The sequence below is a fragment of the Cyprinodon variegatus genome, unplaced genomic scaffold, assembly GCF_000732505.1.
Source record: "Cyprinodon variegatus isolate N-32 unplaced genomic scaffold, C_variegatus-1.0 Scaffold490, whole genome shotgun sequence".
Lineage (NCBI taxonomy): Eukaryota > Metazoa > Chordata > Actinopteri > Cyprinodontiformes > Cyprinodontidae > Cyprinodon > Cyprinodon variegatus.
In genome coordinates, this window is record NW_015150943.1 from 23761 (window position 1) to 40373 (window position 16613).

A 16613-nucleotide genomic window follows, 5' to 3' on the forward strand; every position below is an offset into this window, starting at 1 on the left:
TGGAGCAAACGGGTCCAAAAACATGCAGCATTCCCGTGAGCGGACTGAGACGCAGAATTCCACACAGCAGCCTCTGCTTACACAAAGCCTTCCAGCGTGGTTTAGGTCCGCTCAGGCGAATGGCACGGGACCCTAACCACATGGAAAAGGGGGGAGGTGGGTAGGAAGGGATCAAAGGCTCCTATGCCGTTTCTGTACAGCACCCTTAATGTATTTAAAATTGTTTATTTAGGCTTTGTATGAGTTACAAAACAATTTGAAGAGTATATTTTTATATGAGGAACATGGCACTTTATGTCATTTCTAGTTGGAGAAAGAATGTTATTGATCTCATCTTATTCATATTTGAAGTAGATAACTTATTTGGAATGTATGTGATTTTGGAATAAAGGTCATGAAATGTAAAATATACCTTAAGGGGGATTGCCCGCTTAAAAGAGAGTGATTTACTTTTGAAAGAAGTTCATAAAAGCTAAGTGACAGAATGAGTTATTCTAGTGAAGTTCCCGGAAACACCACACACATCTTAGTGGTCAGTAAGATCATGGAAAAGTGGGTTTATTTCAGCGACTGACTTCGAAATTGAAACTGATGTATTGCTGGATCCATGGCACTTAGATGAGCATATGTCACGTCTTCATTTCTGGTCATATAATGGTTATGTCTTACAGCTAATTCTGAGCCAGAAGAAAATGTAAATACACCAATAAAAAAAAAAAAAGATGAAAAATATCCTCCATAAGGGTGAGCTGCTAAACTCATTGGCAAAGAGGGGTTGCATCTCAGCATGGTAGTGGAAAGTTAGGTGGAAGGAAAACAACACAAGGGACAGAAATAACAGCCAATTTAATTAGCTCTTTTCAGTTTGGAGAATTATGAGGCAGTGACTGCAATTTAATTTTTGCTTCAAGATTCACATCACAGAGGTATCCTGGACATGGGATACCTCTAATGTAAAGATATATTAGAGAGGACATCTGTGGTGTCTTATCCAGGCTAAGGAAAAAAAGGATTTAACTATTGCTTATTTGTCCAAATTCCCCATAGAATAACTCCACCGTATTCTGGCTGCAGTTATCTTCTTCCTTGCATCAAATTTTGCATTACTATTCTTAGATACAGGACTTAAAACATGTGGCTTTTGTTGCTTACCCACCTTGCGAATGATGTCAGTTATTGCTCGGCAGCTTTCAACTCCAATCTTTCTCATCCTTGCGCAAATCAGAATAAAACCTTTTTTTTGTTTGTTTAAATTGTTTAGTTTTTTAAGGTTTTAATATGACCAATGGATTTTTAGCTGTAATAAATGATTTATGAGACTAACTGGGGGAAACAAACTGCTGTTTAAAGAAAAAAGTCTGAGTTTAATTTCAAAGCTTGCCTTTAATGTACTTATTGAATCAAGATTTATTTGAACATACATCATTTCCAGGCTTTACTATATAGAACATTGTATAATGTAAGGCAATCTTTATGGGGTGCCAGTGGGGACAATGCAGCAGAGGCCTATGATGTAAAACGCTGATACCGAAAATAATAAAGTTCTTGCACCGTCTGATTACTTAGATGAACGCCCCCGGGTTCCATTCCTGCCACCTCTTTCAGCGCCAGCTGATTTCCACGCCACTCTTTCCTGTGGGGCTGAAAGGCTTTGTGGCCGTCCAGTGGAGCGTTAGTAATGGCTGTTATGTTAGCCGTCTGAAATCCTGGTGAAGCTGAGCCCTATAAGCTCCCTCTACTATGCTGCCGGGTCGGCAGGGAAGCCCATCCGATTGTTTCAACCCGTTTTGTCATTAAAATCAGAGGCAGAGCAAACAGGGTGGAGCAGGGCGTGGGCGAACCCGGATAGCTCCGCATTGTGTAGTTGTCAGAACTGTTCAGCTTACTGAGCGGCAGGAGGAGCGCAGGAAGGAGCATCATTCTGCAAACTTAGCACTTCTTATGTGATTCCCTCTGCTTTTCATGCATTCCTACCTCTAATCTATAGATAGGCATTTCTAGAACATGCAAAGGCTGAATATGAATTTCTCTGAGGCGAGACAGGCTATTTAAATTAATTTTTAATGAGATAACTAAAAATTTCAGCAGTTATCCCATATGGAAGATGTATCAGAAATCCCAAATGCAGATTACCAAACCCTTTAGTGCTAAATCTATTAGAAATTCAATATTTAACTCCATGTTTTTGCATCTTAAAACTGCAAAACAAACATTTTGAGCAATTAAACACAAAGAAAAATGTCAAAAGATAGGAACCACACAAAGATGTGTACAATTCCTTCCTAAAATGCTGCATGATCTCACACTAAAAAAAGGGGAAAAAATTGAGGTCCTCTTTAGGCCCTTGTTATTTAAACCCTGAGGGATTCTGTTGATCCGACTAAATTACCCAACGATTATCCTGTTTTTCAATATGGAGTTAAGAGTCTTTATAACAGTCACATTACAAAAAGTTCTTACATTTCAACAGGGATCAAAGGCTTGTTTTGTTTTTTTTAAATCATATCTTAACTGTTTTTTTTAACCAAATCTGCCAAAAATATCAAATCACAATTTCAATTGTTTCTCCCTTTGATGCAGACTCTAGGCCGCCTTAGAGTCAACTGGATGAGCTTTTACCGCTTCTTTCTCAACTTAAATTTCCAAACTTCTCAATTTTCAAATTCCCTGTTCTTTATTTAAAAAAGTAAAGTTGCTGAAAAAAATAAGGATAATATTTCTGCAACAGAGAGGTTTAAAATTATAAAGGGGAGAAGACAAGGAGAGAGAGGAAATAAAGGGTCAAACGAAGGCAGGGCGGCAAGGAATAAGGGACAGAATGCCTGAAGAAGGCATAAACAAGGCAAAATCAAAAGAAATGATGCAAGTAATAAAGGAAAGGAGGCAAGGAGGGTAGGAAGCAAGTGAAAATAAAGGAAGGATATAAGTTTATAACAAATAGAAAGGTGTAAACATATTTTTAATATAGCAATAGTACGATTTATCTTAAAGGTGTCTAAAAGACGAGAGGAGTCTCTTATGTCCTCAAAGAGAGATTTTTCTGGGCAGCAACAAAAGATCAATCAACTTTGAAGCTTTTTACATGTTTTTAACAGAGATTCCAATAAAGGTTCTATTGTTTTTTTTATTGTTTCCAGAAAAACTGCTTCACTTTGTTGCGTCTTCCGTCCCTCAGTCAAAGCTTAAAGTTTTTTTCTAGTGTTCAATGCTTTCTTATTACAATACTAATAAAAGGTCTGGTCGGACATGCAGTTATTTTAAGCGGTTTAATAAGTAGAGCTTCATGATATTTTAATTAGGTGAGGCCACGAGGGGGTAGATTACATCATGGTTTAGACATTCTCTTTCATGGTTACGGCAAAAGCCACGACGGGTCTGAGATTAAACTCCAGCTCCTGCTGCTGACTTGACCGTGTTTGAAAAGCCAAAAAAGCCTCGACCCTGTGGTGCTCTTGTTTTTGGATTAAACCACAAAGACCTCGACATCTCTAGAAGGTGCCAGCGTGTGTTTGCCACTCACAGACTCCTCATTTCCCACTCGGATCAGGGCAAAGCAGGAGCTCCTGACATCCTGACCTCAGGGGCTTTCTATAACTGTGCTGAGGTAGAAAAGTTTTCTTTTTAAGACTTTTCTGATTTATATTTTTGAAGGAAAAGCATCTTAATTTGGTAAATACAGAGTGCAAGCTTAACTTGTCACTCTTTAGCTGCTCTGCATGAAAATCCACTGTTGTCTTTAGGAGTCTTTTCTCACAGATTTAAGCAGTAAGCTTCCATCTCGCTCTTCAACGAGGAATCCCAGCTCCCTGAGGGCAGAGTAGTCTGCCGGGCCACGTCTCTTCAGAGAAGCCACCAGCTGCTGGCTCTGCGGGTTGTTTTCTAGAAGGTTCCTGATAGCGAAGATGGCCCACTGGCTGATAACTGGAGGCAGTCGATTAAGGAAAGAAGAGCTTTAACCAACATCCTGCTTTAACCATCCTATTTAACAAAAGTATCCCCATACTTTGAATGCTCCATTTTGCTGCATCGCAAACAAAACCTTTGAGGGATTTTAATCTAAACAACAAAACTAACTAAAGCATCAATGTCAAGAAAATTAAGTTGGTTTTAGAGTCTTGTACAAAGAAAAATAAGAAGAGCATCCATTTTTTCCCCAATCAGCCCACTTGTATCAATAATTCTGCAGGGTCTTATTTCGTTTTTAATAATTTTTAATTATAAAAACCTGACTGCATTGGTGCACTGTGAGGTTTCCTGCAATGTTAGAACCAGAAATCTATTTGAAGACTTCAAATTAAAAGCAAGCTAGCTCCCTATCACAAACAAGTGTTATGCTGGAAACTTATTTACACGCACAATTCCACTTCCCATTAAACTCCTATCTGGAATAATAGATATGGGCTACATAGAAATAAGTTTCTGTATTTGGATCACTGGATGGAAAAGGGCAATTGATCTATAAACATTTTCTAAACGACAATGGAGGTTGGCTGTCCTATGAGGATTTTGGCTTACTGTATAATTTAAACTGTTCATATGCCCATCTTAACAGTCATAAACCCTAATCTGGCAGCAAAATCATGCTGCTCGCCATTTCCGAAGGCTTTGAATAGAACTTCTGGAATAAACTTCCAGTCCTGACAGTGCAGGAGACCCCATTTTGCAGGTCTGCAATGAAGGGTCCTGACAGTAAAGGTTTGTAGCCAGTCTGTCTTAGATTAAACTGACAAATTATGTTATGTTATGTTATTTTCCCAAATTTTGTCACTTCTTGAATTTCAACTGATAACGATTTTGAATGTTACTTCCTTAAACTTGCAGAAATACTGATAACTTCATTCTTTCAGTTAATAAACTTTACAGATATGCAGTTGTTCTGAGGACGTTCTGAGGCAACTAGACCACATGGTGAAACATGATGGAGGCAGCGTCATGCTGTGAGGATGCTGTTTTTTTTATTAGGATGCAAAAACACTGCTTAGAGGAAATATGTTTTGAAGGCTCAGACGGGTGTAATATCATGGTTCAGATCTGAGAATGTTCATGTGCGCATTGTTTACTTAAAGGAATGGAGGGGAAAAAAATTAGATTTGCAAAACTCAGATATTTCCTAAAAGAATTCATGTTTAAACTGCAGAAGAAGTTTTTCAGTTTTTTTTTTTTCTATTTTGTAAAAACGAAAAACGATTAAAAACCATAAACTATTTTTTCTTCCCAAAACCAAAATGATCTGAAATATGTATCTACCCATAACAACATGCTTCTTCTCTGTTCTGGTATGGAATCCCTACAACCGGGTAAAACAGTAGTTTTCTTTCTCAGGATGTCAAACTCTTGTCCGGATTGTGTTTGTCTTGGGTCAAGGAGAACACAGCCATCCCAACCCAAACAAAGCAGTTTTGAAGACATGTTACACATCTCCGCTTTCTCCTCTAATGTTTCCCACACTTTTCTTGAACAATCTTTTTGTTTTTGAAGAGAAACACGGTCTGACAACACAGACAGGCAAAGGGAGTTAGCACCATTTACCGCAGTCTGGGAGGCCTACATGGGAACAAAGGATCAGCTCAGCCTCCACTTGTAAAAAGGCAGTCTCACAGAAAAATCTGTTGTTGCAAACTAAAAATAGCGGCTGTGTTAACAACCAGCAAGGTTTGGGGTTTAGAATTTGGTCCTCTGATGTAGGATAGTCTTAGAACGTTTTACTTGCTGCTTTCTTGACTCTTCAGCCTCAGTGTTGCAGATCCAAGAGTCATGTAGATTTCTGCACCGCTATCATCAGCCTTCCTAAGCACAATTACCGTATTTTCTGGACTATAGAGCTTTTAGAGACTTTGATATCCCTTTCTGGCAGTTAGGAAAAAACAGAGAAGCTGCACCTTCTTACAAGCCAAATGGTTCAAAGCATGTGAAAAAATAAAAGTCTTATATAGTTTGGAAAATATGGTATTTTAGCATGCTGCAGAGCTTTGTGTGAATACCCGAGTGCAAAAGAGGTAGTGCCAACGATTATACCTACTAACTAACTAATAAAATAATTGTTGGGATTATTTTTTTGGCATTCATGCATGTTCTTGTTAAACCCCAATATCACCTACCTGTTAAGCCTGGCCTACACTACGCAATATTTTCAATAGTTGCACGCAGCTACAGCTTAAACTGTATAATGAAACCGTAGGATTTAGATGTTCACAGCTCACAATGTTTGTTCTAACAATGTACGGCTTGACACACTGATGCAATCTAACTGCTCCCACCCACCATCAAGAAACCACACATCTGGCGCTGATTGGACTCGTCAATCTGGAAGAAAAACAAGAACTCCCTTTTTTGTCCATGCGCAGTGTTCGAGGTTGCAGTAAATCGACACGTAGCTCTGCTTTAACAGCAGGATTTGTCCACGAACACCTCACAACGGCTGACTGAATTTCAAACATGTTTGATTTTCTCCCAACCTTACGATTCGCGATCGGGACGTGGTCGTAAGAGGCCGATCACCCCTCGTTACCCCCTGTCTACTACACAAAGCAGGATGCACGATGAGGCTGAAACTAAGCCCGATCGAAAAAATTCTTGCACGACTGGAGAATCGGCCAGAAATAGGCACAAAAAAAAAATCGTACAGTGTATGCCTGGCTTTAAGTATTAAGGCTAATGTTTGTTAAAGCAGTTTATGAAGTTAAGTGTTTTCTGTCACTGCGCATTCAGATTTAAATATTGAACATATACTTCACATAATGCAAAAGAAAGCTTCTTTGTTTTAGTATTAATGCACAGTTTGGAGGTGTGTGCACTTCCTTGCTAAAAAAAACCTTTCAACAAAAGTGGAAAAAAAGGTTGAAATTTGATCTCTATACATATTTTTGCCTTTTTTGGGGTTCACACTGCATAAGGTTAAACCAGGGGTGTCAAACTGGTTCCAGAAAGGGCCGTGTGGCTACAGGTTTTCTTTCCAACCAAGCAATAGCTCACCAGACCCCAGTCATCTCATCAAGTGAGTCCAATCTGAACATGATGTCTTGATAAGATGAATGGAGTCTGGTGTGCTATTGCTTGGTTGGAAAGAAAACCTGCAGCCACACGGCCCTTTCTGGAACCAGTTTGACACCCCTGCGTTAAACTGTTGCATTTCTTTTTTTTTCACAATGCATCCCCATAAAGATTATGTAAAAAGGAGTATACGCATTTTATTAATAGATTTTAACAATCTATGAAAATCTCTCCTATGCATCAATTCCACAAACTGATGGGTAACAAGTTGTGTTTCACTAAAGCAAACATACCACCATGTTTCAAACCTTACAAATTGTGGCATATTAAAGTAAGTAGTTGTAGAAACAGACGGATAAGAGAAGAAGAATAAAAAACGTGCAGGATCCCACATTTAGAAAGGATACAAGGATTGTTTCCGTCTATGTTGCAGTTGTCCAAGATGAGTGGGATGCCATCCAGGTCTCTCACCTGAGAAGGTAACATTGTAAAGGAAAAATATTTCATCAAATTACTGCAGACTTTTTAGTTACTTAAATCATCTATCGCTTTAGGAAACAAATTATGACATTATAATCATCTGATCTATTTATGACTTCTGATTTTTATTTCCATTTTAGTTTGAATTCATATATTTTTTTAGCTAATTTAGATTTAATTTTTTTAAGACAAAATTAGTTGTGTTTTTATCCATTTCAGATATAGATTTATGAAAATGCTTCCCTTTCTTAACCCATGTACCCCTTTGGGCATTTTTTCACTGCATAGAACGTACAATAACAAATTATAAAATAAAGACAATTTTACTTTTAATTTGAGCATTTAATTCTTATAATTTTATGCTTTTCATTTCAAAATCAAATTTAAAAAAACAACATAAATATGTTGCCTGGAAGTTCGTAAGGAATTGAAATAGATACAAAATAAAATCATATAATAAACCTGGATTTATAAATCTGGAGCTCCTCTGAGAAACTCCCTTGTAAATACATTTAAATTTGATTAACTGGGAACAAAATACTGAACAAAAATTGTAGTCAGACTTAATTGGTTTTACTTCGATTTCATCAAAACACCTGAGCTGCTTTGATGAGCTTTAATAGCTCAGAGTGAAAAACAGCTGATAACAGGCTGTTTTCTACATCCAGTCTGTTCCTCTGCTTCATTCTAATGTTTCTCAAAGCTGAAGGTGATCTCAAACATATAAGAAAAACTTGCTTTTTGGTTGATAAAAGCTTGTTTAATTTTTAATTAGGTCTTTACAAAGCAAAACAGATCTCAGCCCCATTTTTACAACCTAAGAAACAAAATATTTTTTTAGGTACCCCTTGCAATGCACAGACAGACCACTAGGGGTATGCATACGCCTGGTTGGGAAACATTGCTTTATGCAATACGACAAGACAAAAAAAAAGAAAAAAGAAACAATAATAGAAATAAAATCCCAGATAAGGACAGGCTGCTTTAACAGCACCAGCTAATTGTGTTAAAGGAAACTTGAAAAAAAGACCATAAATTAATCGATTATGATAAAGACACAAACGAAAAACGAAGCACATTCTCTCTTAAAATTCAGTTCGCTTTAATTTGTCTTGCCTTATTACACTTTCTCTTCAGGCTTTTTCGCTTTTTAAAAGCTTTTATTTCATTTTTATTCCAACTTAACAAAAAGGCTTTTAAGTTTTCCTTATTTTGTTATTTTTAGATAACAATAATAACCTTTGCCTAATTACAACTTCTAATTTTATAATCCTATACTTAGAAGTATAACATTTAATTTCAGTCTGACAGGGCTTCGTCCTGTCCAGTTTGGGTTCATTTTTAAGGTGAGAAAATGTATGTATGTATTTTCCTAATACTCTGTTGCTTTAGAAACGTTAAAGAGACTCAAATCAGATTGCACCTTGAAAAATCCATTCTTCACTAAGACTTTTCCCAGCATCTAATGAAATAAACAAAACCTGCCTCTGCTGATTACTCCTTTGTTTAAATTCCCCAACATTTATTACCCTCTCTTTATAAAACCCAGTGGATTTTAAAATGGTGAAACATAGAGTTGTCTTTAGCAGTGCCTCAAATGTAAGGAAAGGCACCAGTGTTAGTCTAAGACCACCACACTGGGGGATCTGCTCTTCATCATGCGTCTGATCCTATAGGCTGATGACTGTGTGTTGCCATTGTGGTTACCCTCCAAACAGCCTGGCAGGGAGCAGGAGAACAAGAGCGTTTCAGAAAATGGAATAGTCATTTAGATGGTCTAAGAAGCTCGTGTCTGTGCTTCTCTCCGCTCTGAGAACAAAAGCTGCTTACATTACGTCCAAACCCATAAAGGGATGAATAACAAGCGAGCAGACCCCTTCCTTCAGACCGGTACGAGCCGTTCAGTGCTTCACATGCACATCTTAAATTACCCTCCCTGCCAAAAGGTGAACAGAATGACATTCGGTTTACTGGAAGAAATCCTCGTGAAAACAGATACGGGGGTGATTTCTGACCGCTGACGGACCACAGATCAGCATCCATAAATATTACGGAGAGGCCAGCTGAGGGTGGTCATCCCACAGGCATTCCACAAATCTCTTTCTATTAAGTACAACTGGGTGGATGGAGAGGCCGGCTCTTCCCTGACTGCTTCCTTATCTGTCTGCTAGATGCTGGCAGGCGACGTAGAAGTGAAGCTGATAAGATCTCTAGAAGTAAAGCAGTTTCGGGTTGAAGTCGACGAGAAAGGAAGATGAAAGACAGGACTGTCCGATTTAGATGAAAAAGAGGGGGAATCTAAAATCCTAGAAAAGCAAATAGAACTGATCTTTAAACATCTTGTTACTTTACACGTGTCATTTATAATTCAGACCTTGTTCTGATTGGCGGCGTTGTTGTGGCAGAGGTTTCCTATCAGCCTAATGAGGTGAGCCTTAAAGCTGATGACTGGAGAATACGAGGATGGGTCATCCTCTCCGGTAAAGGAGGAGAAGCTCTGAGTGGCGCTGAAAATATTCTTGCTGGATTTCCCAATAGTATGCACTTGCTGCAGAAGCCCTGTAAAAGAAAAAAAAAAAAAGGATAAACAGAGAGAAAAATACAAACTTCAGCAGTTTATTCTCTGTGTATTTAGCTGGTTTGCTGAAAACTTTTCTCTCCTTTTGCATTTGTGCTGGGCTTTTATTGCTTGTGCACACTGAGGAGGCCTTCTGGCAGGGGTCTTAAGTGTCTGTCCTGATGGGGATTTGATGGGAATCAGGATGTTTGGACCCCAGTCAGGGAGGTGGTCTGTTTTCTCATTTACCAACTGTAGTTTCTAGAAGATCAGGATGCTCCTGCAGGAAAATGAACTGCTTGTCGTCTGAGGTCATCTCACACAGCACGTCCAGCAAACTTATTACAGTCAGCGCCTCCTGCAGGACCTGATAAGGATTGCAGCCCACAGCACAGAGACTTAGAAAAGAAAAAAAAAAGAGATCTATTGGCTTTAAATATACCAGCTAATGCGTTTCCTACCTCGTTGCTGGAAGCAGAACCTGTAGCGAGTGTGAGAACTGCTCCACAGCCTTTCTGGAAGGAACCGGCCAGGAAATGGGCCACACTGGGGGGGACGCCGCAGCCCTCTGAGCCCTCTTCTCTTAACTGGGCCAAGAGCAGCTCTAATAGAGTTACTCTGAAAAACATTTATAGACACATTTCAGCAGCATTTCTTAACTTTCTCTTCTTCTCCATACAGTAAAAGAATATCTAGCAAACATCTGAATCAAAGTTTCAGGTTAGATCTTAAAGGAAATATGTCTGTTTCTACCTTTTGTTTATTTTATTTTAATAAAGATTACCTGTCATGATGGGACATCCCAGAATACATGCTTTCCACCAGAGCTGAAGACTTGAGGAAATGCTGGGTTGCAATGAGGACGCTGGAATTGCATAGAAATTCAATTGTCAGGTTAAGCATAATTTTTCAAAAGTCTGCTAAACAAATTATTTTTTATAAATTGTTGATGGAGACATTCAAAAACATTTGCTTAGCTCTGCATTATTTTTCATGATGTTGAACAATGTTTTGTTTAGTGTTGGTGTAACTATGGCATGAAAATGACTGAGAAGACTGTTCCAATGGGAAAGAGAGGAGCAAAGGCCCATAGAAAGTTAAATGCGACTTTAATACTCTTCATGAAATAAAAATAAATACATTACCTTAAAAAAATATGCAGCCAGGGCAACAATTAAAATAACGTAGAACTATAATTCTGACAACTATGGCTGAACGAGGACCCGTGTTTATTTTATCATGAGATAAGAGTAAAGAGAATGTTAAGGAGATGAAAAATATATAAAAAAAAGATGTTAGAAAGATGTTAGAAAGCTTCTTATAGATGTTTGTGTTTGAATTCTGCAGCGAAAACAGAAAAAAACTATTTTAAAACATCTAAGATAAGCAGATTTAGGTGATCAAGACAAAAAAATATAAATTTTTTTATGTAAAAGTCCATAATTTCTCCTCTGTGGGTTAAACTAAGAGGTCAAATTTCAACACTGCAAGACAATAAAGGAAATCTCTTCTTTTAGCTTTTATATATGGATCTTTGCTGTAGCTGACGTTATGCCTGAAACAATCTGATTAATCGATTACTGAAATAATCATCAACTAATTTAGTAATCCATTAGTAATTAACTGGAGTATAGAAACTCCAGCTGATAGAGAGACCATTTAGACTAGTAAATATACAAAAACTGTAAAAAAAAAAAAAAAAAACATATATTTTGTATTTAAGATTTTTTTTTATTTGTCTGTTATTATGCTCTATACAGAATTCCTAAAGTAGAAGATTTTTCATTTCACCTGGTTTGATTCTGTAAAAAATCTTTAAGGATTCTTTTGCTATCCGATTATTAATTGATAAATCAAAAACATAATCGTTAATTGCAGCCCTAGCTAACTAGTTAACTACAGCTTTTGTTGATCCAGTGGACCAGTCCAGATCCAAACAATCAGAACCTTCATATCTTTTTTAACAACATTAATGGATGGAGAATCTTTTCATTGACCGGCCTCTGAGATTTCTTGGGAAAATTACTCACACCGCCTCCAACTTTAAACAAATCAGCACTTTCCTGACATTCCCTCAACAGTTTCTTTATTCTAACTGTGGAGGTTCCTCCTACTGTTTCAATGTCATTATTTCAATATTTCTTTCAAACAGCATATCTATTTTAGAACTTACTGATATGGGTGCGAACATTTAGTAAACACCCTATCTATGTACAGTATTTGAAGAAAACTGTTTTTCTTTTGCTGAGGTTGAAAGAACTATGTAGCTGGGGGAGCAAATATGGTATAATACCAGGAAGTGGAGGAATCCAACAAGCTGCTGAGACTGGGGAACTTGACTCTGAAGAAGCTGTAAAACAATACATTTTGATGTTCAAATGTCTTAGTTTGACTTAGTTTTGTTTTGGTCCACCCTTATAAAGCCTCAAACTCAAAACTAATTCGGACATTTTGAATTGAAAAAGCTTCCTGGATGGGAAGCAAAACGTCTTCAAACTCGGAAACTAAGTCCAGTGGATTGTTTTTAACTTTTTTTAAATATCCCTGTGTTCATTGTAAGAGGTCAGTTCTGGTTTGTTATCCTTTGTTAGATTTGTCTTAGTTGACATCTTTTTTTGGGCCAATTTTCGAGTCTTTTGAGGGATTTTGTTTGGATGATATTTTTTCTACACCTTAGTCTTTTGCCTGACAGCTTGGTCGCTGACAATAACCAAAATATCAGTATCTAAAATAAGGTAATTCACTTCATTCCAACTTAAATGAGGACATTACCTACAAACAGATTAAGAAGAGAGGGGGTCTGCTTTCATATACATGAACAGAAGGATGATGAGCCTTCAGACTTACGTCCAGTCCAGGTCAGGCTGGGTCCTACACAGCTCCATCACTTTGAGGGCCAGCAGGATGTTTTGTGGCTTCGACAGATCCTCCACTTTGGCCTCATCCAGACATGTGTGGATAACCATAGAGGTGTAGCTGACCACTTTCTCATCGTCGACGTTGAGCAGCTGCCTGTTCACACACAAACGGGGCCACCCAGTTTAAGCATCCAGTACAGATGGTTACAACTAAGGACCAAGTGTTGGGGTGATTCTTATTCTATGAAAACGTTCTCACAAGAGGACATCGGGGAGGCTGTGCTGCCAAATTTCATCCTTGCTCATCTGGTTTCCTACGGCGAGGTTGCCAAGAAACTGGATCCCACAGCGAAGAGCTGGACCACAGAGGAAGACAAATGAGCGGATGATTAGATAGGAGGAGAGGAAAACAAACTGAGCTCAGATCAATATCATGACGGTCATCATTTGATCATCATCATTTCATTACTTCCTCATTTGACTTCTTTTCTACGGCTTTGACTCCGACTCACGTTCATATAGGGCGTCTTTTTGGTCCAAATTTGCGGTTTGAAGATAACTCAAGAGTTTAATGGATACACCGATGAATCCAAGTTCCCTGGAGAAGAACAGAAGGTTGTAAACAATAAGTGCAAACCATCAACACAATTTTAAAGGTAACTTTGGAACCCTTTAAAATGTTTTGTTCCCCTTTAGAACGACAAATGGCCACATACTTCTAGGAATTTGACATATTAGACCAACACAAAGAAATTAGCACATAATTGGGTCTGTGAAAAAAACTCTTCCCTTTGTGAAACACGTGGTGGAAGCATCATGCTGTGGGAAGACTTTAACCTTACGTTAAGGTACAAAAGCTAGTTAGAGCAGACTGGAGGTCATATAAAGCTAAATGCTGGGCAGAAATGGTGATTAGTGGTGGATGGGATTAAAAACTAATCAAATTAGCGGCTTTCTAATACAATAATCATTACTTTTTTGAATCAAAAAGTTCAACACTTGCTACAATAAATACATTCTTTTTTCAACTGCAATACATTTAAAGGACTAATTTGACAAATAAACATATAAATTGTAAATTACAGCTATTTCTGCCTCAGTTTAGCAGAAACTAGCATATTTAGGCTTTGCTGGTTCCACCATCCAGATCCAGCTGCATTCAGATGTCCTATGGCTACTAAACCTGGAGCTTCACACTTCATCTTCAAAACCTCATGCTGAGAAAATGTTACGGTAAATACTTCCACATTTTACTGAACAGAGATTCTTTCATTCATTCTCACTCTGTAATTCCTTTAATTGTATTTTAGTGGAAATTAAATTTTTAAATCCGCTTCATTCTCTGCTGCTTCCTTGCCCTCTAATCTGGTTTATTCCAGCAGATACTCAGTGGCTTTAGGTTTTAAAATGATCGGTATTGTTCCAGGTAATTTTATACCTGCTATTCAGAGCCTCTAAGCTATCCATTAGAAACAGAAAAGTTAATGTTTGGCCCTACATTGAACATTTGTACAAAAATTATTATTAGTCATGTAATGTTTTTGGGATTTTATGTCACAAATTCAGAATCAAAATCACAGGTATGAATACTTTAGGATCCCACTTTAGACTTAGACAACTTTTATTCTAATTTTGTTTTGTACAGCTTTCAGAACATTTCCATTCCATAAAGTGCAGCAGGGGTCAAATGTAAACAGTCTGTGAGAAAAGACATGGTGCTAAAACGCATTGATGTGGACGTTCATGACATTAATATCATCTGATTACCAGTTTTATAAAGGTACAACAGGAAGTAGGAGAAATTTGGTAGCTTCAATATAAATGGGTGAAACAAACAGCTCTAATGCTGCACACTCATTGAAATTACCTGAGGAGTTTTTGATTGCGTGGACTCTGAATACAGGAGTTCCTTTGGGATCTGAAGCACTCAGCGGTGAGCTGGAGCTGCAGAGTAAAAGACTCTTCATCAGCATGGCTGTCTGCACTCTGCAGGCACTCAAACAGCCTGGTTAGAACCTTGAGGAGCTCAGAGAAAATGTCTTCCACCACAGCATCCCTGAAGAAGAGAGTTTGAAATGGGGAGATATTAAAATATGATTTGAATTTAAACCCATAACTACATAGAATACATATTTTTATGTAACTGATACAAATATGGCTCAAACAATAAATTGGATTAATCGAAATAACGATCTCAGCTATTTTAGTAATCGATCAATCATTAAATGGAATGTAGAGACTGTAAAACATGCCTTTAGCTGACAGAGCAACCCACTTAGAAAAGTAATTATATCAAAATTGTAAAAAAAAAAACATATGTAAACAATTTGCATTTATAATTTAAAAAAAACAATGTCGTCTGTCAATGTGTTCAATCTAGAACTACTCAGGTGGAAAACTTTTAGTTTCACTTGGTTAAACTTAGTGAAAAAATTATCTTTAAGGAATCTTTGGCTATCCGATTATTAATTGATTAATCTGAAAAATAATCTAAAGATTAAATGATTTGCAAAATAATTGCTGGTTGAGGCACTACATACAAAAATAAAGAGTTGATCCTCCTTTATTATTCCACCTGCTTTGTTAAATGCAGCCAAACAGTCCCATAGCATGATACTACCTCCACCAATCTTACTTTTGAAAGTTCCATTTTAATGAATACAAAGTTATTTTTACTGTGGCTAAAAAAGAAAACCTCAATGTTAAACAAAATAGTGGTACAAACAGTGGTATAACAGCTGCTTACAGTTTTTCCCTGAATATCCAGACCAATTTCAATTAAATCTCATCTTTAACTGAATGGAAATCCTGAGTGAAACTGAGTATATTTCAGATTACAACAAAATATATTACATTTTTTAGCAATCAGGTTTTACCGTTTAAAATAAAACGCAGTTGTGTATTAATATGCTGTGAAATGAAGATGTAAATCAGCACTTTCTCACATTCTTTCGTTGTAGCAGGTGTCATTTTAATGAGGCTCAAAGTAAAAACTCGTTTCTAACATAAATAAATGTGAGGGGAAAAAATAAGCAGCTAAATCGACTCCCAAACAAAAGGTTTACAGATAGAATAGTCATAATAAAAAGGCGTGAGTACATACAAGCTGCCAAACATATTTTTTTGTGCCAGAAAATCGATGATAAAGAACGAGCTAACTTTAGCTTAGCTACTGAGCTACCCGTTATTTACTGAAACCAGAGAAAACTGTACGAACCGCACCTGTATTCCGCATCTTTTAAAGCACCTGTAAACGTTTTTAAAACCTGCAAGTGTTCAGATGAGAGTTTCTCATTTAAAATATCAGCAAAAGCTGCTGATATTTTCTGCTTGTCATCGGTGGAAGCTGCCATGTTTCTTTAGCTGCGTCGTGTGGGCGGGGCGCAAGAGTCAATCCCTGACTTCCTATTGGCTTAATTTCTCAGATGGGCGGAGTCAAAGCATGTGCTCTTGTTTGCACGTGTTCACTGACTGACAATCATGACTTCGGCCAAGTACAGCTACAATAGTTTCCTGACCCACTGAACATAAAGTTAAGATATTTTAAACACACTTTTCTGAGCTATACATTTTTTTCTTTCATATGACAAATTAAGGAGACAGCCAATCAGAAAGCATCAACAATAGATTAGAATAGAATAGAGCAGAGTAGAATAGAATAGAATAGAATAATATAATAATAGAATAGAATAGAAAAGAATAGAGTAGAAAAGAATAGAATAGAATAA

The 16613-nt window shown here is 37.4% G+C and overlaps 1 protein-coding gene across 1 annotated transcript; it reads right to left on the reverse strand.

Annotated features, from left to right (window-relative positions):
* Positions 1–3130: 3130 nt before the first annotated feature.
* atxn10 (ataxin 10) lies at positions 3131–16253 on the reverse strand. The gene is made up of 11 exons (XM_015390262.1): positions 16108–16253; positions 14753–14941; positions 13398–13483; positions 13145–13241; positions 12875–13039; positions 10812–10892; positions 10489–10645; positions 10277–10394; positions 9845–10029; positions 7398–7461; positions 3131–3921 (listed from the first exon to the last, which is right to left on the reverse strand). Exons 1-11 carry the CDS (start codon positions 16236–16238, stop codon positions 3737–3739), a joined length of 1458 nt encoding a protein of 485 aa, XP_015245748.1. The 5' UTR covers positions 16239–16253; the 3' UTR covers positions 3131–3736.
* Between the last annotated feature and the right edge of the window lie 360 nt (positions 16254–16613).